The sequence below is a fragment of the Pocillopora damicornis genome, chromosome 2 (assembly GCF_964200805.1).
Source record: "Pocillopora damicornis chromosome 2, jaPocDami1.2, whole genome shotgun sequence".
NCBI classification, from domain to species: Eukaryota; Metazoa; Cnidaria; class Anthozoa; order Scleractinia; family Pocilloporidae; genus Pocillopora; species Pocillopora damicornis.
The window spans coordinates 7,054,683-7,077,085 of NC_142671.1; the positions used below are offsets into that span (position 1 = coordinate 7,054,683).

Genomic DNA, 22,403 nt, shown 5'->3' on the forward strand with positions numbered 1-22,403 from the left:
AGGCGAAAATGCAATAAGCAACACTTTCAGGTCAGCCTATAGGTCATCGTGTTTTGTCCTTGGCGTTTGGAGAACTATAAAAACAAAGTTCCCGGGCTGAAGGTGCACGAAGGAGAGAAACGAAGTACATAAAATGAGACTTAAAGGAAGTAAATACGCAGTGGGGGACTCCTTATGTGGCGTATATGAATCCCCTTCTATAGTGTGAAAATTAATTATCTGTACACTGAAATCTTCCTGGCAAGCTTTTAGTTACAATGACGCTTTAGCATTGCAGTCCCCTCCCCTCCCCTCCCCTCCCCTCCCTTCCTCTTTAAAAACACGTACAAAAACCCCTAAGCAAGTGCAGCTGTAAAAACAAACAACATGAAAAGGCACAACATTCCAGTTAAACACGATCTGTAATTGAGAAGAACTGTAAAATTATACTGGTTAACGCATATTTTTAGTAGCAAAATCATCACAGAACATTGCAATCTTTCCCTTTTAACTGGCTTTGAATCGAAGACTGTTTGGAAAAAGGGTACTTTCCAAATTTCCAAAATTAAAGTGTGACCATGATCACCTTCGCAAGTTTCCTTCGATTTGAAAGTTTTCTCCACGAGAAAAACAAAGAAACAGACCTAAAATCTAAAGGGTTGCACGGCCTTATTATCTATGTTTCCTTTCTGGAAAAAGTGAAAAAATTACATTCATAACTTATTTTGAAATTTGTAATCTTCTATTCGTATCTTTGTCTAGTTCCCTGTTCCTTTGATCAGTGGGAAAAATAAACTTGGCGACATTTTTTTGGAATCTCTCTTTTCCTGATACCCACCATTAGTGAATTCGAATAGGCGACGGATCACAACGGATCCTCACTCAGAACAACCTCCCGTCCTTCTTGCTGAAGTTCAAATCTTATCAATAAAAAGCCCCGCAACCAGGGCGTACAAAATGAGGAGTAATTTCGAGGTTATTCCGGTATGAGGACACAACGTCCACACCACACCGTAATTAGGGTAAGGGTCACGTGCTGACTCTTCTTTAAAATTATTTCAAGTGGAAAAGGCTCTAATCTCTCTAAACAGCAGACATCATTAAACACGTAATTGTGTGGCTATTTGCATTAGAGACTTGAGCCCAGGCATAAACGTGCTGATCTCCGAAAAACTACCGCTGGATATGAGCTTTGTATGTGCCATCAGACCACGGGGGTAGTCCCCTCCTTGACACGCTGAAAATACAAAACAAAGGCTTACGTTGAATGTGAGACGTTCACTGATAACCAACCACCAATCATGCTACTGAACGAAACACTTATGCCACAATGCTACAATAATTACCCACATGGATGGGGGTGTATCCTATTGAGCATGTCACAGCCCCTTACCCTCACCAACCCCCCCCCCCCCGTTGAGAAATTTAATGCATTTATTTTACAATCATAAAACAACCTGATTTTCCCGTGCAATCCACTTTGACGCTAGCAAATGGAACCCTTGTTGAAGAATCCTTTCTGACTATCTTCTTCTCCTTTTTCTTAATAATAGCTGAAGGTTCTTGACTGCCTTATTCACGAGTAAATTAGTTTCAAACAAAATGGCTTTCACTCTTTCTCTCTCTTTCCTCTCTGACTTTATTAGTAGACAAGGACTTTCCCAAAGATTGACAAACAAACAAGGAACCAGAAACTCATCATCAAAGCAAGCAAAGGATCTTAGGGTTGCTCCATTGCTTTAACTCAGCAGTTTCCTCTGATCTTAAGACATAATCTAACAGCATACTCTTGTGGTACTCACCCTGGGCTATTTCATGTAGACCCTCAAGGATTGGATTTGACATCTACAACGAAACAAAAAAACCCTCACTGAGCATTTACGAACTAAGATAGCAAGCAAGCAATAGATCGAACTTTAAATCGGTTTATCGGCCTAATTATCCACGCTGGATGTTGGGAGAACACGAGTAGAGTTTGTAAATCACTCACTTCCGGCTCGTGATTTACCAAGTTTTCGCGTGTTCCCTCAGCATCTCAAGTGGGTTAACACGCTGGTAGGCCGATAGAAAAAAAGTGCGATCTACTGCTTTTGTAAAATAAACTTTAATTTTGTGTGGGTTAACCAGTGTAATAAACGATAGACTTTCAATCAATCAGGGCACTCGTAGTTCTCACTTATTTTATAAAGTTAGATAGCTTAAATATGATTGGACGCAGCCCATCTGATCTTTTTATGTTTCTTGACCCTGATGCTGACCAGCAGGGAAAAACCTCTCTTGCCCATCCAGTAGCAATGCAACATCTATGGACTATCAACTTCCCAAGCAAGGGGAAAAAAGGACCCTAAAAAGTTCGTCAGTTCTAATTACGGCTACAAATCTCTCTACCCCCCCACCCCCACCCCTTTCCCCGTCACTTCAAAAGAAGGTAAATACATCAAGCGGGTATATTTCCTTACCTTTTGCTCTCTTAGTTTATCGTAAAGAGCTTCCAATCGCTTGGATACATCATCTAGTTTGCGCTTTGTATGCTGCAGACAAATTTCAAAATAGAATGATAAATAAATTTATAAATTTAATACTTATAAAGCGCAAAATTCATTACAAGTATATGATCTAATGCGCTTTATTATAGAATAATAAAGTATGTTTCTTACACAAAATGTTTGGTTTCAGGCTGGGTTTAGGCGTGCTGGGGATGTCATAAATTGATAGGTGAATATCTTAGTGTTGTTTATTTAGTCTTTCTCTTAACTTTGCAAAAACGGTTCTATATGGTCGTCCACACTCTTTTTCTTTTACCCACCTATCAAGTTTTGGGTACTCAATTCTTTCATATATAGACGTTATCTGCAAACTATATCAGCTCAGTGGTCCGCGGGCGAGAGATCTGCGAAGGTCTCACAAAAGGATAACACCTAGCCCTTCAGAAACCATCCGGTTTGAACACAGCTTATCACTGGGTCGATAACTCCCGCAGTGATGAGCCTCTTACTAACTGACTAGGTAGCTAAGGTAACTTACCTGATTATTAGCTGTGCCTTTGCATCTCTCAGCCAGTCCACTGAAAGTTTCCTGTAGTATCAGGTGTTCAGACGGGATGGGACCCTTCATAACAGGAGCAGGAGGTTCCTAAATAAAACCAGCCTTCATGTAAATCACACTCTACATAGCACTGCATTTATCAAAATTAGTTTCCACCTTAAACATCACGTGATATCCGCTCACATTATTGTCACAGGATCTGTTCATTCGCTCACATGACTGGACGTGATATGTTGCTGGGTGCCGCATGGAACCCTTTCTATCATAAATTATGATGATTTCAGGTTTGCAAACAGACACTTGAGACATGTAAATTAATAATCTTTTTTACGCCCTGCTGCCTTTTCGACACAACAAACACACGGAAAAGGAAGGGCTGGAGCTCTGTGTTTCAAGATTAAACTCTTGCCATGAACCACGAGCATATTAGAATCCACACCCACATTTGTTACCCCACATTTGTTGAAAAGCAATTACACCCTAATGCAAAGATTTTTACCAAGGCAAAATAATTTTCCTCTCATAAAACATTTTGTTGCAACTAGAACGTAAATGGCGTTGCGTGATGTAAATGAAGTGCGAATGAAAAGAGGTGCAAAATTTAAATGTTTGTTTTAAATTATTGTACAAAAGTTATAATTTACAATTATTTAAAAGCAAGAGAAATAAAATGCTTATAGAAGAACAATGGTGTGTTAATTTAGAGACAATTTTACGTGAAATAAACATGACACGGGGAGCTTGCAAAATTTATTGTCATGTGGGCGAGCATATATATTGAAACGTGTGCAATTTAAATTCACACACTTGAACTTAACGATCCACCTTTCTTTCGTTTGATTATCACTACTTGAACAAAAAAAAAACATTTCCGACTTGTTATGTAGAGTGGATTATTTTCATCTCTAATCTTAACTGGAAAATTTAATATTTAGAGAACGACAATTTTAGAACTAGGCTTAAGAAGCAAAAATGTGTCACCTTTGATTGTTACGTGTCATGAAAAGGTTCTCTTTGTTATTTAGATCAACCTGCGAAACACTTTAATCGTTTTCTTGTCATCAACAACAGAAGAAAAATTTTCTGACACGTTTGTGCAATTTCTCCCTTAGGTGCGGTCGAGCTTGCCATACTCTAAGAAAATTACGCTTGCACTTATTGCGTGCACTGAAGACGTTAAGGGTGTGCGTTTCCTGTTTTGAGCATTTATGGCATTAAAAGCGTGCTTTTACGTGCTTTACCTGAGCAGGTATGATATGTAATGGGTGTGGCATGGGGGGGTGATGAGGAGATGGCGGTGGACTGCCATCATCATATACCTGAGGACGTTGTTGAGGGGACACATCTCCATAACTTGGAGGCGCCCCTGGAGGACCACCCCCCGGAGGCATCATAGGAGGTGCACCAGTTGCCGGGGGGACACCTTGTGGCATTCCTGGAAGAGAGAATGAAATATATCCTGAGGGGAGAAATGCACATCAAAAGAGATACCATCCGGTAACAATCCAGATTGACTTGGCTTAGCACACTTCAAACCTGAAAACTCTCCCCTTTTGACTCTTTAATTAATTTATTTTTTTGGGAAGGGCGCGGGCGGGGGCGGGGGGATGGGAAGGGGTCAAAGTGTGCAAAATACGTTCAATAAATTCACGACTAAAACAAGAAGTAAAAGGGGCTTAACCTATTATGGCAGTAAAGCGCGAAACTTGTCTTAAAGGCGAGACAATTTCCTTGGAAAAGCACAGTTATAAAACATGCAGGGACAGTTGTTTTCTTTCTCTGTGCCCGCAAGGATCCCACCATTCACGATACTCTTAGTAAATTATCTTACCAATGGAAGAAGGCTGCTGCTGTTGGGTCTGCTGTGGCTGCTGTGGTTCTCCCGCGCCGAACAGCGGAGCAGTAATCGGTGCAGGAGGAGTGAAAGTTTGAGCCTGTGAGAAAAAAAAAATCAATTTTGGTTATTTTCGAAACACGCAAACCAATTTGACCGTGAATAGCAAGTAAAAAAAAGCACATTTTTCGAAGGTTACCAGGTTCAAAGCTAACAAAATTTCATTCTTAAAAGAGCTGACTGAAAGGTGATACATTGACCTACTATATACACAGGCTACTACAGAGGCTCTGGTAAAGTTTGTGCCGTGTTTTTTTGATTGAGGAATAACGTTTAGAAACAATGTTGGTTTGAATGCTTAACCATACAACAAATTTTTCATACTACTTCATCATATTAGTTCCGCCATCGTCTGCTTGCAAGAGTATTGGGTTTCGAACATTGTCATTAAGTAGTTATATGTTAACCATATAAACTAGCAATGTCATCATTAAGGATGGAATGAAATTCGACCAACAGCATATGAAGGGAAGTATGATAATTCACTTCTCAATTCACTCCACTAGATACGAGAGCCGGTATGACCAGAGTTCAAGGTGGCAACATAGTTAAATTCAGACAGGGTTGAAAATCAATTGTCTACCAATCACTGACCTGGTGCTTCTTAGCCCTCATCATGTGAGAGTCTTTCCAGGCCCCTGTGAGTGGAGGTGGTTCTGAAAAACAAACAGAGAACAATTGTGGCATCCTTAACCTATACAGAAAAGTGTTACCTTTCCTTCCTAAATCAGCCCGTAATAAATGTTATTGATAACCCAATTGGATTTTTTTTCACAACCGTCTACGAATCTAGGGTGCAGCTTATTTCTTTCAGAATTAACTCTTGGTGCAAAAAATGAGTGAAAAAAGCAAAAACAAAAAAAAAACCAACAAAAACTTAAGTTGCCTTTATGTTGTAAGCGTATCACTAAGGAAATGCTTGATACAATTGAAATATGCCGTTCGATTTGCATGGCAGTACAGACAAAGAACGTATTGGTAATTTTATTCTAGTAATACCCTTTTGATATCTGACTCCCTGGAGGGATTAACGGTTAAATTCTCCCTACACTTTTGAAATGTTGCTAACCAGATACGTAATGAGAATTTAAAAAGGAATATCGACAAGGAGGTGTAATTTAGACATACCCTGTAGTGTCAAACTGGTGGGAGTTGTAAGTAAAAATAAATACACGGTCTTAGTTGGGATTATTGACCTCCAGATCCCAGGGGGTGGAAGGATTAACCATGTCATGAAAAATATTTTACTGATAAAACACACACATACAAAAACAAAAACAAATTGAGGCTAGTAAGCATACCAGTTGGAGGCGGACCAGTAGAAGGAGGGGGCCCAGAAGGTCCTTGTGAAGGAGGGCCAACTGGAGGGGCTCCAGTTAGGGAAGGGCCTGAATACGGTGCACCAGGAGTGACTGAACTACCAGGATTGAAAATCTGCACTGGAGGCTGCTGCTGTTGTGGACCTTTCATTTGCATCTGAGTACTATACTGGGCCTGTGTAGGCACTTGTGTTGGTGTAGTGTTGGTAGATTGTGGTTGATACATTGATACTGGTGGATTTTGAGACCATGAAGCCTGCTGCTGATTGGAAGTGGGTGATGGCTGTGGTGGGCCACTGTAGTAAGTTGTCTGAGAGGCAGGAGGAGGAGGAGGCTGGTTAAAAGATGGCTGAGAGACTGAAGGTGGTTGGGATACCTGTGGTTGGTAAGCAACTGGATTGTAGAACTGAGTGTTTTGTGGTGGCATTGATGGTTGATAAGTAGGTGTAGTTACTGGTGAGGGTTGCTGCTGCTGTGGCTGGTAGAGCTGCTGCGGCTGTTGTTGTCGCTGTTGTGCAGGGACACCATAACTTTGCTGTTGTTGAAACTGAAATGGAAGAAAGAGGGATTGAAAAAACTGTAGGAAAATATTTATTCTCATTCACAAAAAGAAAACGTTTTTAAAAATTGCTTCTTTTTTCTATATGACTTTTAAAAAATAACACCAAATGCTTATTTTCCACTTGAGAAATATCACTCAAATTAAGTGTTTAGCTACTTAAGACAGCAAATCTTTGTAAGATTTCTTTTCAAGAACTATAACAAGTGTAAAATTCAGTTGTATTTGCTGCTGGCAAGAGAAAATACAGACTACTTCATATCTAAGATACACAAAAAGGTACCACATGAATTCATTAGGGTATAGAAAGAATTAATAATGGCTGTTTTAGCTAACCTGAGCTTGATTCTGAACCTGAGGGAGAGGTTCTGCTTGTACATCAATCCTTTGGAATGGGAATGGTGGTGGAGCTGTAGCATTAGCAAGATGACTTGGATACTGTGCAGTGTACAGGCGATCCTTAAGCACGCCCAGGCTTGCCTGAAAACCAACCATCAGGATTAACCTTTTTACTTCCATAAGTGTAATATGTAACTCCTACCAATAATATCCATAAATTATCCAGAAAACAGGTAATGTGAATACTCAAACTTAGGTTGAAGTTATCTTGATCTTACACCAAATTCTGCTAACTAATTTCCTTGAAAAAGTGTAGCAGCTTGGAGAGAACTCAAAATCAGATCTTAGTGGTTCAATGGTTAGCAACCTGTAATTAGTCTGACCTGTATACATCCATTTCACCTTTGGAAATTGAATGCTTTACTGACCCTGATACCCTTGTTGTTATTTACAAAGATTATAAATCCCAACTAATGGATTGTTTAGTTGCTTCTCACTTTGCTATTTGATAGAATGTTCTTTGGTTCTCTGACCTAACTTTTTGGAAACTAATTTTTATCACTGTCTGCAGGTATACTAATGACCTAATCTAAAAACCTATCCTTGAATAGCCTTACAATTTACCTGATCATTTACAGTCATCAAGTAACCCATGGCCGTTTCCAAGCATCCCTGAGATGCTAAAATCTCTGCATATTTACTGTACATGAAAAATTATAAACAGGCACAATCAAAAAGGTATCTGTAAATAATCTATCACCAGTATAATATTGTTGAATATACATGAGACATGTGCAGTAAATAGTTAACTGGCAGAGGAGACTGTGATGTTAATTAACACCAATACACTTTGTGGAAAGAATTAAAAAATTTGCCCATACTCTGCCTGCTCTTAATCATACCTATAACTGTAATCACATGGTAGATATTGCTAAAAAGAGATCTGGCTACATCAATTACTTATTCTCAAGCCAGCTGATCACATTGACATACTCATGGTAATGAATATTTCACACATTTATGTGATAGTTTCACCCCATATCAAGAAGCTTCATAGGTGACACATGACATTCTAACAAACTGAGATTCCTTTACCTGAGTTTTTCCGCAAGAACAGATGATCCACTGTCAATCAAAAGTCGACGTTCCCTCTCCACAGCTTTCTTTAATATCATGACTTTTTCAATCAAATCCTACATAGAGAAATAACAGAAAAAAAATCCGCATATTTAAATCCAGCAGCATTTTATGGTGACAGACTGACAGCAAGCAATGACCAGTTTGGAGAATAAAAAAAATAAAGAACCTACTTGAAGAGCAAGGGGAGAAGGTTCAGCTGGCATGTTTCTAGACCTGAAACATAAAATAAACACAGATGAACTTAGCACAGCAGTTAATCTAGCTGGTTTAACTGAAACATAATTACCAATGAAAAGTATGAAACAACACATGTGACGTCTATTACAAGATAAAAAAGAACAATTAAATTAAATAGTAAATTCCTCAAACAAATGTAACCTAGTTCAAATTAGCAGACCAAAAAAACTAAGAATAGTAAATTTATCTCATCAAACCAGGGGCACACTTCAATCACTCAAAAGATTATAGAAGGAAAATTTTTGGGAAAGGTCACCCTCAATGAAATGTTGATCCACCCTTATGACTTTTTAAACCCATTCATTCCCAGAAGTGACCAACATGTAACTTTCCCCTATAAAATCCATACATTATCCAGCAAACAGGTAATGAGAATACTCAAACTTATCAGGTAGAAGTTGTTATCTTGATCTAACACCAAATTCTTGTAACTGGTTTACAAAATTATATAAAATGTAACAATCAGATCTTAGGAGTTAAAAGCGTGAAACTAAAGGAAACCAAGGAAGCCACACCATTTTCAAACAGATTAAGGGGGAAATTTGTTTTTTCTTACACTTACCAACAGGACACAAATTTCTCTACATTTCCAGCACAAATGTAGCAGACCATGGCATTAGCACAGTGCTCATCACCTTCCTGTTCCAATCTTTGTCCAAGCAGATCACACAGGGCAGTGAACTCTTCAGCTTTGGCATAGGTCACAAGAGCTGCAAGTGCTTCTCGCCAGTTTTCCAACACACAGCTCTCAACTATGTCGCGCCAGTCACGATTTACAACAACTGACATCAGCTGAAAGGGAACATACAGATCATTGTAATGGATTAGCATAATCCTTATTAAGCGTTCCTTACATAGCATGGTTCATAAAACTGATAAACAAAATTTACCCTCGCAACATTACTCTTGCTCTTCTCAAAGTATCTTGTTTGTATTCTGGCCAAAAGATCTGGACCACCAGCAATAGCAAGAAGGAAGGCATCAGCCATTCTATCAGCATGAAGACACACATCAACAGCTGCTTCAAAATTTCCAGTTAGGAGTGCTTGAGTGATGAGACCATCAGTATCTGGATGAGAAGTCATATCCTGCATTAGTCACTGGAACTAATTTCAAATTACAGGGTTAAAGCAAGAAGACTCAACAAAGATACATGTAGTCCTACTAAGCAGACTGCAGTATTCTCACCATCATCTGTAGGTATCTGGAAAGGTAGCCGTGGCTTCACAGCTTCACTAACTCCTAGAAGCAACAAAATTTATTACCTGAAGAACTGAAGAAACAGAAATAACACTGCATAACACAATCCAAAAATTACATCAAAATAGTGAATGCACAGAAGTTGACTTGTTACAAGTCCAGGTAACTTTCAAGGCCAAAAATCACCCTTTAAAACCTTTATCTAGGGAATAGTAGTTTAGATCTCAGCAGGTAAAACAATCCAAGCTAATTCATTCCTGAAATTTGATTGTTTGCATTTCAAAATTATCTACATTGAAGACCTGAACCTACTAGAACTTTCAAGACCTAATAGAACTGAGCTCACTAACCAATCTCAGACCCTGTGTCCACTGATAATGGACCTCCAGCAGCAATAGCATCAAAGGCTGCAGCACCTTCATTTAAACTTCCAGCCTCAGACAATGGAGTCTGAAACATACAAAACTGCTGATTGAATATGACTTTGCAATGTAAATGTTTCAGGTGGAGTCCAAACAGAAACAAGGTAATACTTTCTTAAATGATGTAAGGTACTAACATTTATCAGCTCATACACACTAGGAAATACACAAAATTTTCTCAGTAATTCATTTTGTTCCCATTAGTGAAGAAATGCAAATAATATCTAAGTTAATTCCATTGTTTGTTACTACATGAATCATAGTAGTAGTCTTACTTTTCCTAAAGGCCGATGTATTGACATAAAGGCGATCCACAATCACTTATAACAACTTTTCTCCAAATTTGCATGAATAAATCAGGCACACTATAAAGAGTTACACTGCAATGCTTAGAACACTGTTTGCTTTGTAGCCAATGTGCAACAGCTGAAAGGATCATACCTTGGATTCTGCTACTGAGGGGGTACTTGCTCCACTAGAAAACACACCTTCCCCTGTTTTCCCACTTGCTTCCTGTAATGTAAGGCAAGACACGATATATGAGTAAAGCTATATAGCATTTCTGCTAGCAGTTACCTTGGTGATGCCAAAAAAAAAAAAAAACCAACAATCTCTGGGAAATTCTTTTAATTGATCAGTTTGACTACTATAACTTTATGATCCAGTGAATCCCTTTAGCTTAAGTACTATTGTCTTTTTAAACATTAGTGACTTCTCTAATCAATCCTTCTTCCATACATTGTCTCAACAACTGACTATACAGACAGCTCCGACATCTTATGTAAAATGAAATAAAGACTCATACCCCTGTGCTCAACAGCTTCATCTTTTGGACTAATTCTTCAGCATTAACACCTCCTTGTGTGCTACTTGAGGCTGATGATGTATGAGATGAGGCCACCTGTCCACACAAGAAGACATCACAACAATGAATAAGAGGGCAAAATAGAATTCTCACACACAGCCATCAAAGCAATGTAGTACCACTACCTCACCAAGAACTGGGTCCGGGACACTTTTATTTAGCAGTGTCTTTATCTACTCAAGAGTATAAAATACTCTGAACTAATGAACACAGGGAAACTCAAACCATTTACAAACATATACACCTATACATGCCTTAACCTTTGTACCTTTTTTGATAGCTCCAATGGATCATAACCCAGAAGTGTTAGGAAATGTCTGCGAGGTTCTCTCTCAAAGTTTATCTGCATAGATCAGAAAGACCAATGAATACTGATGAGATATTAAAGATTGTGTTGTAGTTTCAAATATTTGTTTATCTTTGTTTAAGCATTTTGTTAATGTATCTGGAAGAAAAGAAATTTAGTAGAAACCAATTTTACTAACAATTTGTCTACTCATCAACAGATGAATGTCGTGAAGTTCAATGGAATGTGCTTGTGGGCTTAATAATCAAATTAACTCCCATGATGTCTGTACATCATCCAGAGAACAGGTAAAGAACATACTCAAACTTATCAGGTACAAGTTGTTGTCTAGATCTGACACAAAATTCTTGTTACCAATTTACAAGGAAATACATGGCAGCTAGAAGAGAGAAATTAAAAATCAGATCTTGTGACTTGAAGGTATTAACTTTCTTTATCAAGATCTAAGTGATCTAGATGAGGTGCAAATAATTTTGAACAGTCCTTAGATTGTCCTTGTTCTTTCAGCTCCCTCTTTATAATTTAATCTGTATATCATTAAGCATCTTATCATGAAAATATTCCATGATAGTTTTCTACACAAGTTAATGATGTAGATACTGTTCTGTCTCAACAACTGTTCACCTTCAAGAAACTCCACAGTGTTCGCTCCAACTCCTGTGTACTGCTCTCCACCTTCGCATTACAATACTGCATGAAACTTCCTGAAGCAAGTGCTCCCTCCAATTCATGAGACCTGCCTACTAGTTCCTGTTCTGTTGTAACCTGACTTATGTTGACCTAACAAACCAAACAATACTTTTGTTCACAATCAACTCAGGAAATCAAAAAAATTGCATGGCTGAGGAGAACATAAAGTTGTTCATGGGAGAGCAAACAAAACCTTTGTTTTTCCAAGGGTTTATGCCATAAAATGATATTCCATGCCAGTTCTTCCCACTGCATGAGGAGAGTTGTAATAATGATTACAACTAAAGCATTTCATAAAATTAATGTAAGCTGAATTATGCAAGTCTTTTGATTAGCTCTTACTTATGGAATAATTGACAGGGATATATGTATGATGCCACAATTAAGTAACAAACTTTGCCTCTCTATCCCATACATGTATCTGGTCTGTTTTGTAATGTATTGCAGAAGACATAAAAATGTGGTAAGAACAACAGTGACCCACTCAACTGCACCTCATATACCATTTTTTTTTGTTTCTACACTGTTTTGATCTGTGATCTATTACTGAACAGAGACAGCAACATGGAATCTATATGTTAATTGTATTTTATAACATAGCTGGTGAATTTGTCTAATCAAATTCAATTGTGTGAGCATGCTTCATATTCCTATTGTGCATGCTCATGACGTCAGCAAACAAATCCATTGAGAAAAAAAATTTTCCATCAGGTTGAAAATGTTATAAAACAATTGATTCATAAGTCATCTGTGCGTTCATCAAGATATGAAGCACTTGGGAAGTTTGAAGAGCACTCAAGAAGCTAGAGTTGCTCTTGGCTATGCCTTGAGCAACTCTTACGCATCTTTAATGCTCTCCAAACTTCAAAAACGCATGCTGACGTATGAACCAATTGTTAAATATGACACTTGCAGTGTGTTGATTTTATTGATAGCTTTTATACTTGTTCATCTGGATTATGTTTGTAACATGATAGTGTCAAAATACTTTTTTCCCTGCCTTTATCACACCTATGAATTTGCATTGTTTGATAACTAATTATATTAGGGCTTCATAAAAATTTGGAATACAGGGGTTCCTAAAAACATGTTTGCTATTGTGGTCTTGCATGACTTTTGACAAACCTGACTAGACGGTGATTCTTTTGAATACCCAAAAGTTATCAGCTTTCCACCAAACTAAAAGAGAAAAACATTGTTGAAGTGAAGAGACTTTCTGCAAGCCTTTTATATGTAAGCTTGTGAAAGTGCAGGTATGCTGTACATCAAAAATCCAACAAAATTGGTCATTGCATGTGAGCAGTAAAAAAAAGACTGTTCTCCATTCTATTGAATTGTGGTGGACATCATTAAACAAATTTTGCACTCAAGTATATGCCAAATCATGGCAACTCACAGCAAATGTGGCTCCACAAGGCCTACGCAGCCACTTTGGAGGCTTTTTTAAGGGGGCACTGGTTGCTGCCGTTTTCTGCTGCTGCAGTTGTTGTTGTTGCTGAGCTTGATGGATTTGAGACATAAATGGGTCATCCACATCAAAAGAACTCATCACCTACAATGCAAAAGGTTTTTTTTAATACAGAGACCCCATTTCAAAGATTGAATGATAAGCAACTGTATATAAATGAACATTGCACAAATAATGATTTTGACCTTAGTTCATAACAAGTTTAACCCTTTTACACACTAACATTAGTATGCATATTCTCCATATTGTTCTTGAGAAATTTCTTTGGGTGCAACAAGGAGAATTTTTTTGACAATCAAGGGATTCTTTAGTTCATGATCATTTCCTTTATTCTCATGACCTTAACATGTGATTCAGGGTGATATTGTAAGAAGAAATTAGATGCTAGTCTTTTTAGAGGTTGAAGGGTTAGAGAGTGGTGTGTGTGAATGAATGAGTGAGATGGTAACTCGACTTGTAACTGACTTCAATTTGATGGCACTCACTTTTTGTTGTTGAATATCTTGTCCAGAGGCACTTCCACCCATGAGAGAAAACACGCTGACGTGCCCATCAAAAGATGTAGTACACACCATAGCAGGGTTCCTTGGACACCAAGAAACATCAAAACTCCACTGAGCTGTAGTCGGCAACTCATAAACAATCTAGAAGTACACAACAGCATTCAAGGTTCCGTCACAGGAAGTGTCAATGCAAAGAAATCAAATAATAAAAAAGTAAATGGGACTATGCAAAATATCATTACAATCCTTAATAAAACTTCAATAAAGATAATTATTGTACCTCTCCTCCTGCAACTTGGGTATTAGGGTTCCAACAAAGGATACGGTTGTCCTAACAGAGGGCAGCCAAATATTATCAGTAAGTATATACATGAACCTTAGATAGATTACAGGGGAAGTACACATAATCAGTGCAAAAATATTTCCTACCACAAAATGCAGAATCAAAAGCACCTCAGGCTTTTATCTACTTCTATGAAAAAAGTTAGCATTTTACCACAGTATTCAAAGAAATATATTTAAGACCTTGATGTAACTTCAGAGGGTTCATTTATAAAAATAATTTGAGATTAGTTGCACATAGTTATAATGATAAAGTAAGATGTAATTGAAGATGCTGTAACCATGATTAATATTATAACTAACAAAAGAGATCATCTAATTTCAAGCTTGCTAAGTTCAGAAGAGAGCATGAGGGTAATTCACCTTTGCACAACTCATGAGTAAGTCAGGATCTTGTGGGCACCAAGCTATTGACAGGATTCCCCTGATAACATAACCAACAATACCATCAACAATGATAAAACATGATTATATTATTCCAAGATAATTTGCAGTACCTGGGGCTTAGATAGTAGCTAGGGTAAGGGTTTAGGAACATATCTTGATTAATCTTTTAGGTCAGAGGCATAAAAAATCCTTTAATTCAGGTTGGCATCAACAATGACATTTGAAAAATCCACAAAGCATAGATCTTAACTAGTATTAGATGATCAATAAGACAGTTCATCTTATTGCATGAAAATAAGCCCATAAATACATGATATCCATACATTATTGAGCAAACAGGTAATGAGAATTCTCAAACTTATCAAGTAGAAGCTGTTTTCTTGATTTGACCCCAGATTATTGTAATCAATTCACAAGGGAAATGGAGCAGTAAGAAGGGAGAGTTAACAATGGGACATTGGGAGTTAAAGGGATAACCCCAACAAAGTACACGTAGGTGCCTACCTCTGATGTCCCTCAAGCACCTTCATGGGAGATGTAGCAAATCGAAGATCCCACATCTGCAAAAGAAAAACAGTCATTAAGAAGATGTACCCTGCTTGCACCCTTTACACCCCTACATCAGTATGTATACTCTCCATACACACATTTCCTAGGGTGCTGACGAGGAAAACTTGATTTGCTTGTTTAGTTGGTGATCATTTCTGTTATTTATTGAGACCTTAATGTGTGATTCAGGAGTTGCATTATAAGGAGGAGTTAGATGCTTGTAACTCTAACAAGTCAAAGGGTCAACATGTATATAAAAACATTATAAAAAGGTGTGTTAGAATGTTACAATGTTACTGTCAGAATCAGAAATGTGAACACTGGAAATGATCCCAGAAGTTTATTGTGCAAAGAAACAGACAAAATAGGAGATAAAGGAAAGTTGTTAGCGTGACAGGTAACTATAATTACTGTAATTTAAGATTTTTTGGTTTGCTTACCTGTCTTAAGCTCTAATGTACTTGGAAATGACACTACAAACATTCCTGAAATATTTCAGTTGTTTCAAATAACTTTCTACAGTCAAATAACTATGTTACAAACCTGAATAACTGGATATCTATCATCTTCTGAAGCTAAAATCATCTGAGTTGCCACATCTGGATGCCATTCAACTGCTTTGCATCGAATCTACAACATAAACATGTAGTTAACTCTTAAAAAAAATCAAAATCTGATAGATAGAGTAGTTTAAACGACAATGTCATTGGATTCAGGTGTATACGGTAAATTTAACTCCATATGATTCTTGCTACTTACTGTTGCACTCTGATCACTGACTTTAATAATTGGTTCATTCTTCCTCAGATCCCACACAACACAGCGGCCACAGGGAGAAGCTGAGGCTAAGATATGCTGCACCTGTCTGTTCCATGCTACGCAACTGATGTTATCTGGTGGTAAAGTTTTACTTCCTGGTGTAAGAGGGTTGGTGGGGTTTGTCAAGTCCCAGATGTAAATTTCAGAATCACTTGCTCCAGATGCCAACAGACTTGTCTTAAATGGGTTGAAGTCTAAAGCTTGCACAGGTCCTGATTGAAAAAATATAAAGCATAAAAATCATTTTTTTGGCAACTGAGTATGCTTTCATATAAAAATATTAAAAAAAGTTTACTTTGACTTGCAAAAGTTTGGGTATAGTACCTGTATGTTTAGTTGATTGAAAAACCAAACAGTCATCAATATCTCCAGATAAAATCTTAGTTGGATCATAGATACTGATCACCCCATTGTCACTTCCACCAATCAAAAGGCCTGATGATGAACTGGATGATTCCATACCATGGGGTCCCCACACCAGTTTGTGGAACCTCAAAGGAAAAAGTTAAGCAACTGAGTGATTTTCTACAGAACATGAAAGATCATAGTATTATGATAACACAATACTATTCTACATCCTAACCTGTGATGGCCAGTAAGCAAATACTGCAAGATTGCCAAAGAATGTTTGAATATATGCTGTAAATTATCCTTTTCCAGAGCTGTGATCCTTTTTCAAAGCACCACAGATAGTGGGGACTACAGAACTGGAATTTCTTGTCCAATTGTGCAATTCACTGGGTGTTTTTTTTCTCATTAGCCAATAAGATGTTAACCCTTTCACTCCCATGATCTCACTAATAATTCTCCTTCCTGTCTGCCATACTATTCTTGTGATGTTAGTTTGAAGAATTTGATATGAAATCAACTCCTAATCCCCTAATTGATATTTTCTTTCTTCTTATCACTTTTCTACTCGATGTTGTATTGTAAGGAGAAGTTGTGTCTTGGACACTCATATAAGTTAAAGAGTTAAGAACACTTAGCTTCCAGTTCAAGACCACAAGAGCTATGGCAACTACCAAATTGATTCATTTTAAAGCATGGTAATTTTCATAAGAATGTGGTAGCAGGGAATAGTGTAAGATAAGATGAGACCATTCTCTGCATCAAAGTATAAAATGGCCCAGGACATCAAAATTTAGCTAAAACATTTTGAGTATTAGCTTGTGAATTCTCAGTCTCTGATGTCTTATGAACATAAAGGTTTAAAGGATTAGACAGAAAAATCATGGCATCAGTGAAAGTACAAAACGTGATGATGTTCACAGCTCTTGGACCTTGAACTGTGTATGAGCTCACCTTTGTTCTGATGCCACAGTTCCTCTGAGTGGCATTACTGTATCACTACTTGACAGGTCAAGGGCAAATATCTCAAGAGCAGCATTGGTGCTAAAACAGGGTAAATTACAAATGTATGTGAGAATTTCACTAAAGGCAGGGTTTCTCACATTTTCTAACATCTTGCATGGGTTGTACAGTACCACTTAACAGTAAGTTGACAATCCCTTTAAACACAATCCTCGATTCTCTTAACCCTTTAGCTCCCAGACCAAATTTGTAATTCTCCTTACTGCCAACCATACAATTCTTATAATGTTAGTTCAGAGAATTTAGTATTGGATCAACTTATTATCCCCATATTGATAGCTTTCTTTATTCTCACCACTTGCTTGGTTGATATTGTATTGATATTGTAAGGAGAAATTCTGTTTTGGTCACTCATGGGAGTTAAAGGGTTAAACTTCTAGGATCAAGGCTTAAGTCGAGTTTTGAGACTTTTGAGTCAAGTTTTGAGGTGCTCAAAATGAGTTTCAAGCATCTTGAAACAAGGAAACAAAGGGATTTTTGCACAATTAATTTTTAACACCCCTTGAAGCTTAATACCCTATGCTGTATTGAAAAGATAAAAATCCTTACAGCATGTATATTAATTTTGCTGATGCAGTGAAACTTCACCGATGCTAGTTCTCAGGTTTTTGACAATAACCTCATGAATTTTTATCCCTATATACATAATCCCTTCGCTGTCTTGACTGAACAATGGTCACTTTACATGGTGTCAGTTTTCCAAGTTTTACTAACTACGTTTGACAAATCCTGCTCCACCTAATATTCTTAAAGTTATTCCTCACAGGAGTGAAAATATTTGGATTTAGGGTCAAAGATACCCTATTATCCGACAAAGACCCATTTTCATATAAAAAAAATTCAAATTCTCCACAAGTCATTTCATCTTTCATTTTCAAATTTTCTCTTGGTCCCTTTTTTTGGTCTTTCACGTTTCAAACACAACTACCGTAATTTCCGGTCGATTACCCGCACGGCCGATTACCCGCACCGGCCGATTATTGCATACGGCGAAAAAAAAAGTCAACGGATTACCCGCACCGGTGGATAACCCGCACGTTGTTATTCAACTTTTTCGGTGGCGAAAACGTGACATTAAGGCGATACATTTCAGTCTTTCGATTCAGACATGTGCACAATTCTGTGTCAATATTAGCTTATACTTTATTGATTGATTATTGCTGCTGCTCTATTACCGATTTCATCGGCAAGAGTTATTACTCTAAGCTTATAATCAAACGTAAAACTGTGACGTGGGCGTTTCACAGCAGGCATTTTAACTTAATTGGTGACTCGTGGATACACTTATCGCGAATGATCGAGGTTTATAATTCTTATTCAGTCAGTTACCTTTTTATAGCATGTAGGAGCGTAATGAGCAATATCCATTGTTCATTTGTCGTTAAAATACTTTTTCAGCGCGAAATTAGTTAAGTTTCGCACCTATTATTTTCAACATTCTGGTGATGCATTTGGGATTTAAAATTACTGTCGGCAATTTCTCAAAAAAATCGATATCTCCTGTTCTACTGGGCCTAACAAGTCCCTTAAAACGGGAAAATTCTCTTTAGCTCAAGCTAGTGAAAACTGGAAATTTGTTACTGATGCGCCGGATATCCTTGGATTATTTTTGTCACCATCAAGGTTTTGTTTTCACGCGTGCCGATAAAAATTTGTTTGTCACGCAACTAATTATGCGTGAAATAAACTCGAGTTGGCATCATGTTTTCGTGCCGCTTTGTGGCACTTTTGATACAATAAAATTCATTTGAGAGGTGGAAACGCAGGTAGGTGAGAAATTTTTTCAATTCAACTTCCAGAAGAATTTAAAATTGTCACATAACCCGCACCTCCCTATTACCCGCAGTGGCGCGGATTTAATGCAAAATCAACAGATTACCCGCGGGTAATCGACCGGAAATTACGGTAATAGATTTTTGGTATACAAAAATGTCTTTAACAACTTGCAACCCACAATAACAGTAATATGATAGGAACATATCTTGTTTAAAAATCAAACCCTTTATTCTTTTTTTTTTTGTTTAATATCACTACTCTTTGATTTTCCAAATCCTTACCAAAGAACATGCTACCAAGTATAAAGTGATCCACAAACCAATTTTAGTTGGGATATTAATTATGGTATATACCTGAATGTAGCATCAAGCTGCTGGGCAGCCGTTCCTGCTGCTAAGTAGATTGGGTACTGAGGTGCAGGACTCCATGCAATATTTGCTGTTCTGTTAACGTCTTTGACTTTCATTTTACCTAGAATGGTAGAGGCGTAATGTTGTTGATGAACAAATTTGGGGTCCAACATTTTAGAACAACCAAGGAAATGATACCCAATTCTGTACTGCTCTTATTAGAAACAACAAACATTTTCATTAATTTTATAATTTTGTTGTTGAAACAGATAACAAAATTAATATCATAAGATCTACCCAGTATACTTACCAGAATTGATATTTTTTGTGATAATTTGCAATGGCAAGTAACCACATATAAAATGTTAATATTGGACAAATTAGGCTCCACAATTAATTTAACTCTCAACAATGCTAGCAAATAGAATACTTCACAATTCTCACAGCTAACATTATTATGAACAAGATAGCCAAATCTCTCCAGTTCTACTTCCTCATCATAACTTATTGTAATAAAAGAAACTGGGACTGAACTTCCTCAAGACTGGGCCTTGATTGGTTCCAAGTATATAGTAATTCTTGTGAACAAACGAAAGTTTATCACCTATCATTGCAAACAACTGTATTAGGAAAATAACTGAAGTATGATATAAAACTAGTAGACTTTTCATCTTCACATATAACATACAGAGCTTTTTCTAAACAAAAAATATCTAAACACCTTCCTAAACACGACCACATATTCAGTCTTTCCCTTTTTTTTTTGCACCGAATTCGTCGATTACTAACAATATGATTATTAACAATATCCCACATCAGGACCCGACCGGTCCATATGAGAAAATGTATTTTTTTCTGAATTTACGATTTAAAAATAGCCAAAAGTTTTCGCAACATTAAGATTGGGTTTATTCGTAATTTTTGGACCCATCGATCACTTAAAAATTTTTGCTTAACTCTGGATGTGAGATTATTTACCTTTTTTATGCTTCAGACAAACAAAAGTTAACCAGAGCTAATTACAGATGTTTCGGCGATTGATGTAAAAATTTATGCCAACGGAGATTGCATTTATCTGCACGTACACATGTTCATAAAACACAAACCTAAAAGCTCACTGACAGATCTAAAAAGAAAACTCCCTAAAAATCATTCCCCTGGAGAAATCCCGACAGACTGAAACCTATCCGAGAAAAAATTGGAGAACTTAGGGCACAACTACTTAAGACACCTTACCTCTTTCCTCGAGCTTATTGTACCAGTATTTAATCGCAAAAAACCAGGAATGAAGTAGAGGTATTTGAGGATGTCAAACTGAAACAACGTTGTAATTAAAGGGGAGAATTCCGCTGTTGTGGAATACCATACGTGTTAGCAAGAATTATACTCCACACTCGGCAACGTGGCAAATAATTCGCGGCTTAACCTCGCTTTCAAGACGGAACAATGGTCAGTTGTTGCCAGTTCTAGAGTTAAAAGATTCATATAAGCTGAAACATTGTGTGATCAACATTTATGAAGGTGTGAGAGCGGATGCTGAACAATTTTTGAGAAGACAACAGAAATTCATAGTTAATGTTTTGAGCAAAGAAATAACACAATCAACCTAGAAACTAGCTTTCTCTCACGTTTGGACGATCGGTCGCACTAAGATATACTTTGAATAAAGGGGTAAGTTTCTAAAGAAACTGTGGTGCTGCGTCGGTGGGAGAGTATAGAAGGCAATTTAGTGTTAACAGCTGAGTTGAAAACGTAAATTGGCCACCGTAAAGAGTAAAAAAGCTGACGTTTCGAGCGTTAGTCCTTCGATGGGAATCGAATCGCTCTGATGAAGGGCTAACGCTCGAAACGTCAGCTATTTTATTCTTTACGGTGGCCAATTTACTTTTTCAACTCAGTTGATAACGCTAAATTACAAGATATACTTTGTGTGTTTTCTACTTCTCCGCTGGATGACATATTACATCAACATGGAATGGAGTTTCATTTTTACGCAGATGACTCGCAGATTTGTTATTTTTCTTTCGATTCTCCTTTCTTGCTGTTTGTCGGTAGTCTCTCACATTAAAGCCTGTTTACTTGATATTCTTCCTGGATTTCGTAGAATAAATTGAAGTTAAACGGTAATAAAACTGAACTACTGATTATCGGGTCCCAATTTAGACCGACTTTGCGATTCCCACCTGTCGCTCTAGATGATGGATCCGTGATTCTGCCATCTGAGTACGCCAGGAACTTTGGTGTCACATTCGACATTATACTGAACTTTGAGCATCATGTTACTGATATTTGCAAGTCTTGTTATTTTAATATACTTAATATTTATCGTATTAGAAAATTTTTATCTACCGAGCATACGAAGATTTTAGTCAATAGTGCCTTTGTTACCTCAAGACTTGACAAATGTAATTCTTTATTCTACGGTCTCCCTCGTTGCCTTTTATATAAAATTACAGCTTGTGCAGAAATGCAGAGCTCGCTCAATTTTAGGTGGCTGCAAATATGATCATATCACACCATTACTCAGAGAGCTTCATTGGCTGCCGATTAAACATTGTATTGCTTTTAAACTACATTTGATAACCTTAAAGACTGAATAACTTGGCTCCTTGTTACATTAGTAACCTCACTCCAAATAGGCGATTAAGGTCTTCACCTAGTTTTCAAGTTCCTCCATCAAATCTGAAATTATGTATATGGAGACCGAGCATTCTCTCTATGCGCCCCCAAATTATGGAACCTGTCTTCTCAGTTATATAAAGCAAACCTTCAGTGTTACTAACTTTGAGTCATCTATGAAAACTTGTCTTTTTAAACAATATTTTTTATTTTAAGCTATTTT

At 37.3% G+C, this 22,403-nt stretch overlaps 1 protein-coding gene across 4 annotated transcripts; it reads right to left on the reverse strand.

The window, feature by feature from the left end:
* Window positions 1-382: 382 nt before the first annotated feature.
* Window positions 383-21,013, reverse strand: LOC113666283 (protein transport protein Sec31A-like). 4 transcript variants are annotated; one of them, XM_089198626.1, is made up of 32 exons: window positions 20,798-21,013; window positions 19,565-19,682; window positions 17,367-17,456; window positions 16,389-16,555; window positions 16,005-16,276; window positions 15,789-15,875; window positions 15,201-15,256; window positions 14,673-14,733; window positions 14,248-14,298; window positions 13,950-14,108; window positions 13,393-13,548; window positions 13,122-13,175; window positions 11,931-12,086; window positions 11,268-11,342; window positions 10,940-11,035; window positions 10,576-10,647; window positions 10,063-10,162; window positions 9,701-9,751; window positions 9,403-9,581; window positions 9,075-9,304; window positions 8,446-8,488; window positions 8,231-8,328; window positions 7,760-7,835; window positions 7,133-7,276; window positions 6,220-6,784; window positions 5,513-5,574; window positions 4,856-4,958; window positions 4,344-4,459; window positions 3,004-3,111; window positions 2,439-2,510; window positions 1,782-1,824; window positions 383-1,216 (listed from the first exon to the last, which is right to left on the reverse strand). In XM_089198626.1, exons 2-32 carry the CDS (start codon window positions 19,675-19,677, stop codon window positions 1,080-1,082), a joined length of 3,792 nt encoding a protein of 1,263 aa, XP_089054752.1. In that variant the 5' UTR covers window positions 19,678-19,682; window positions 20,798-21,013; the 3' UTR covers window positions 383-1,079. The 4 variants fall into 4 exon arrangements, with proteins under 4 accessions (XP_089054752.1, XP_089054750.1, XP_089054751.1 ...); XM_089198624.1 differs by having other exon boundaries at window positions 4,266-4,459; XM_089198625.1 differs by having other exon boundaries at window positions 9,701-9,754.
* Window positions 21,014-22,403: the final 1,390 nt, after the last annotated feature.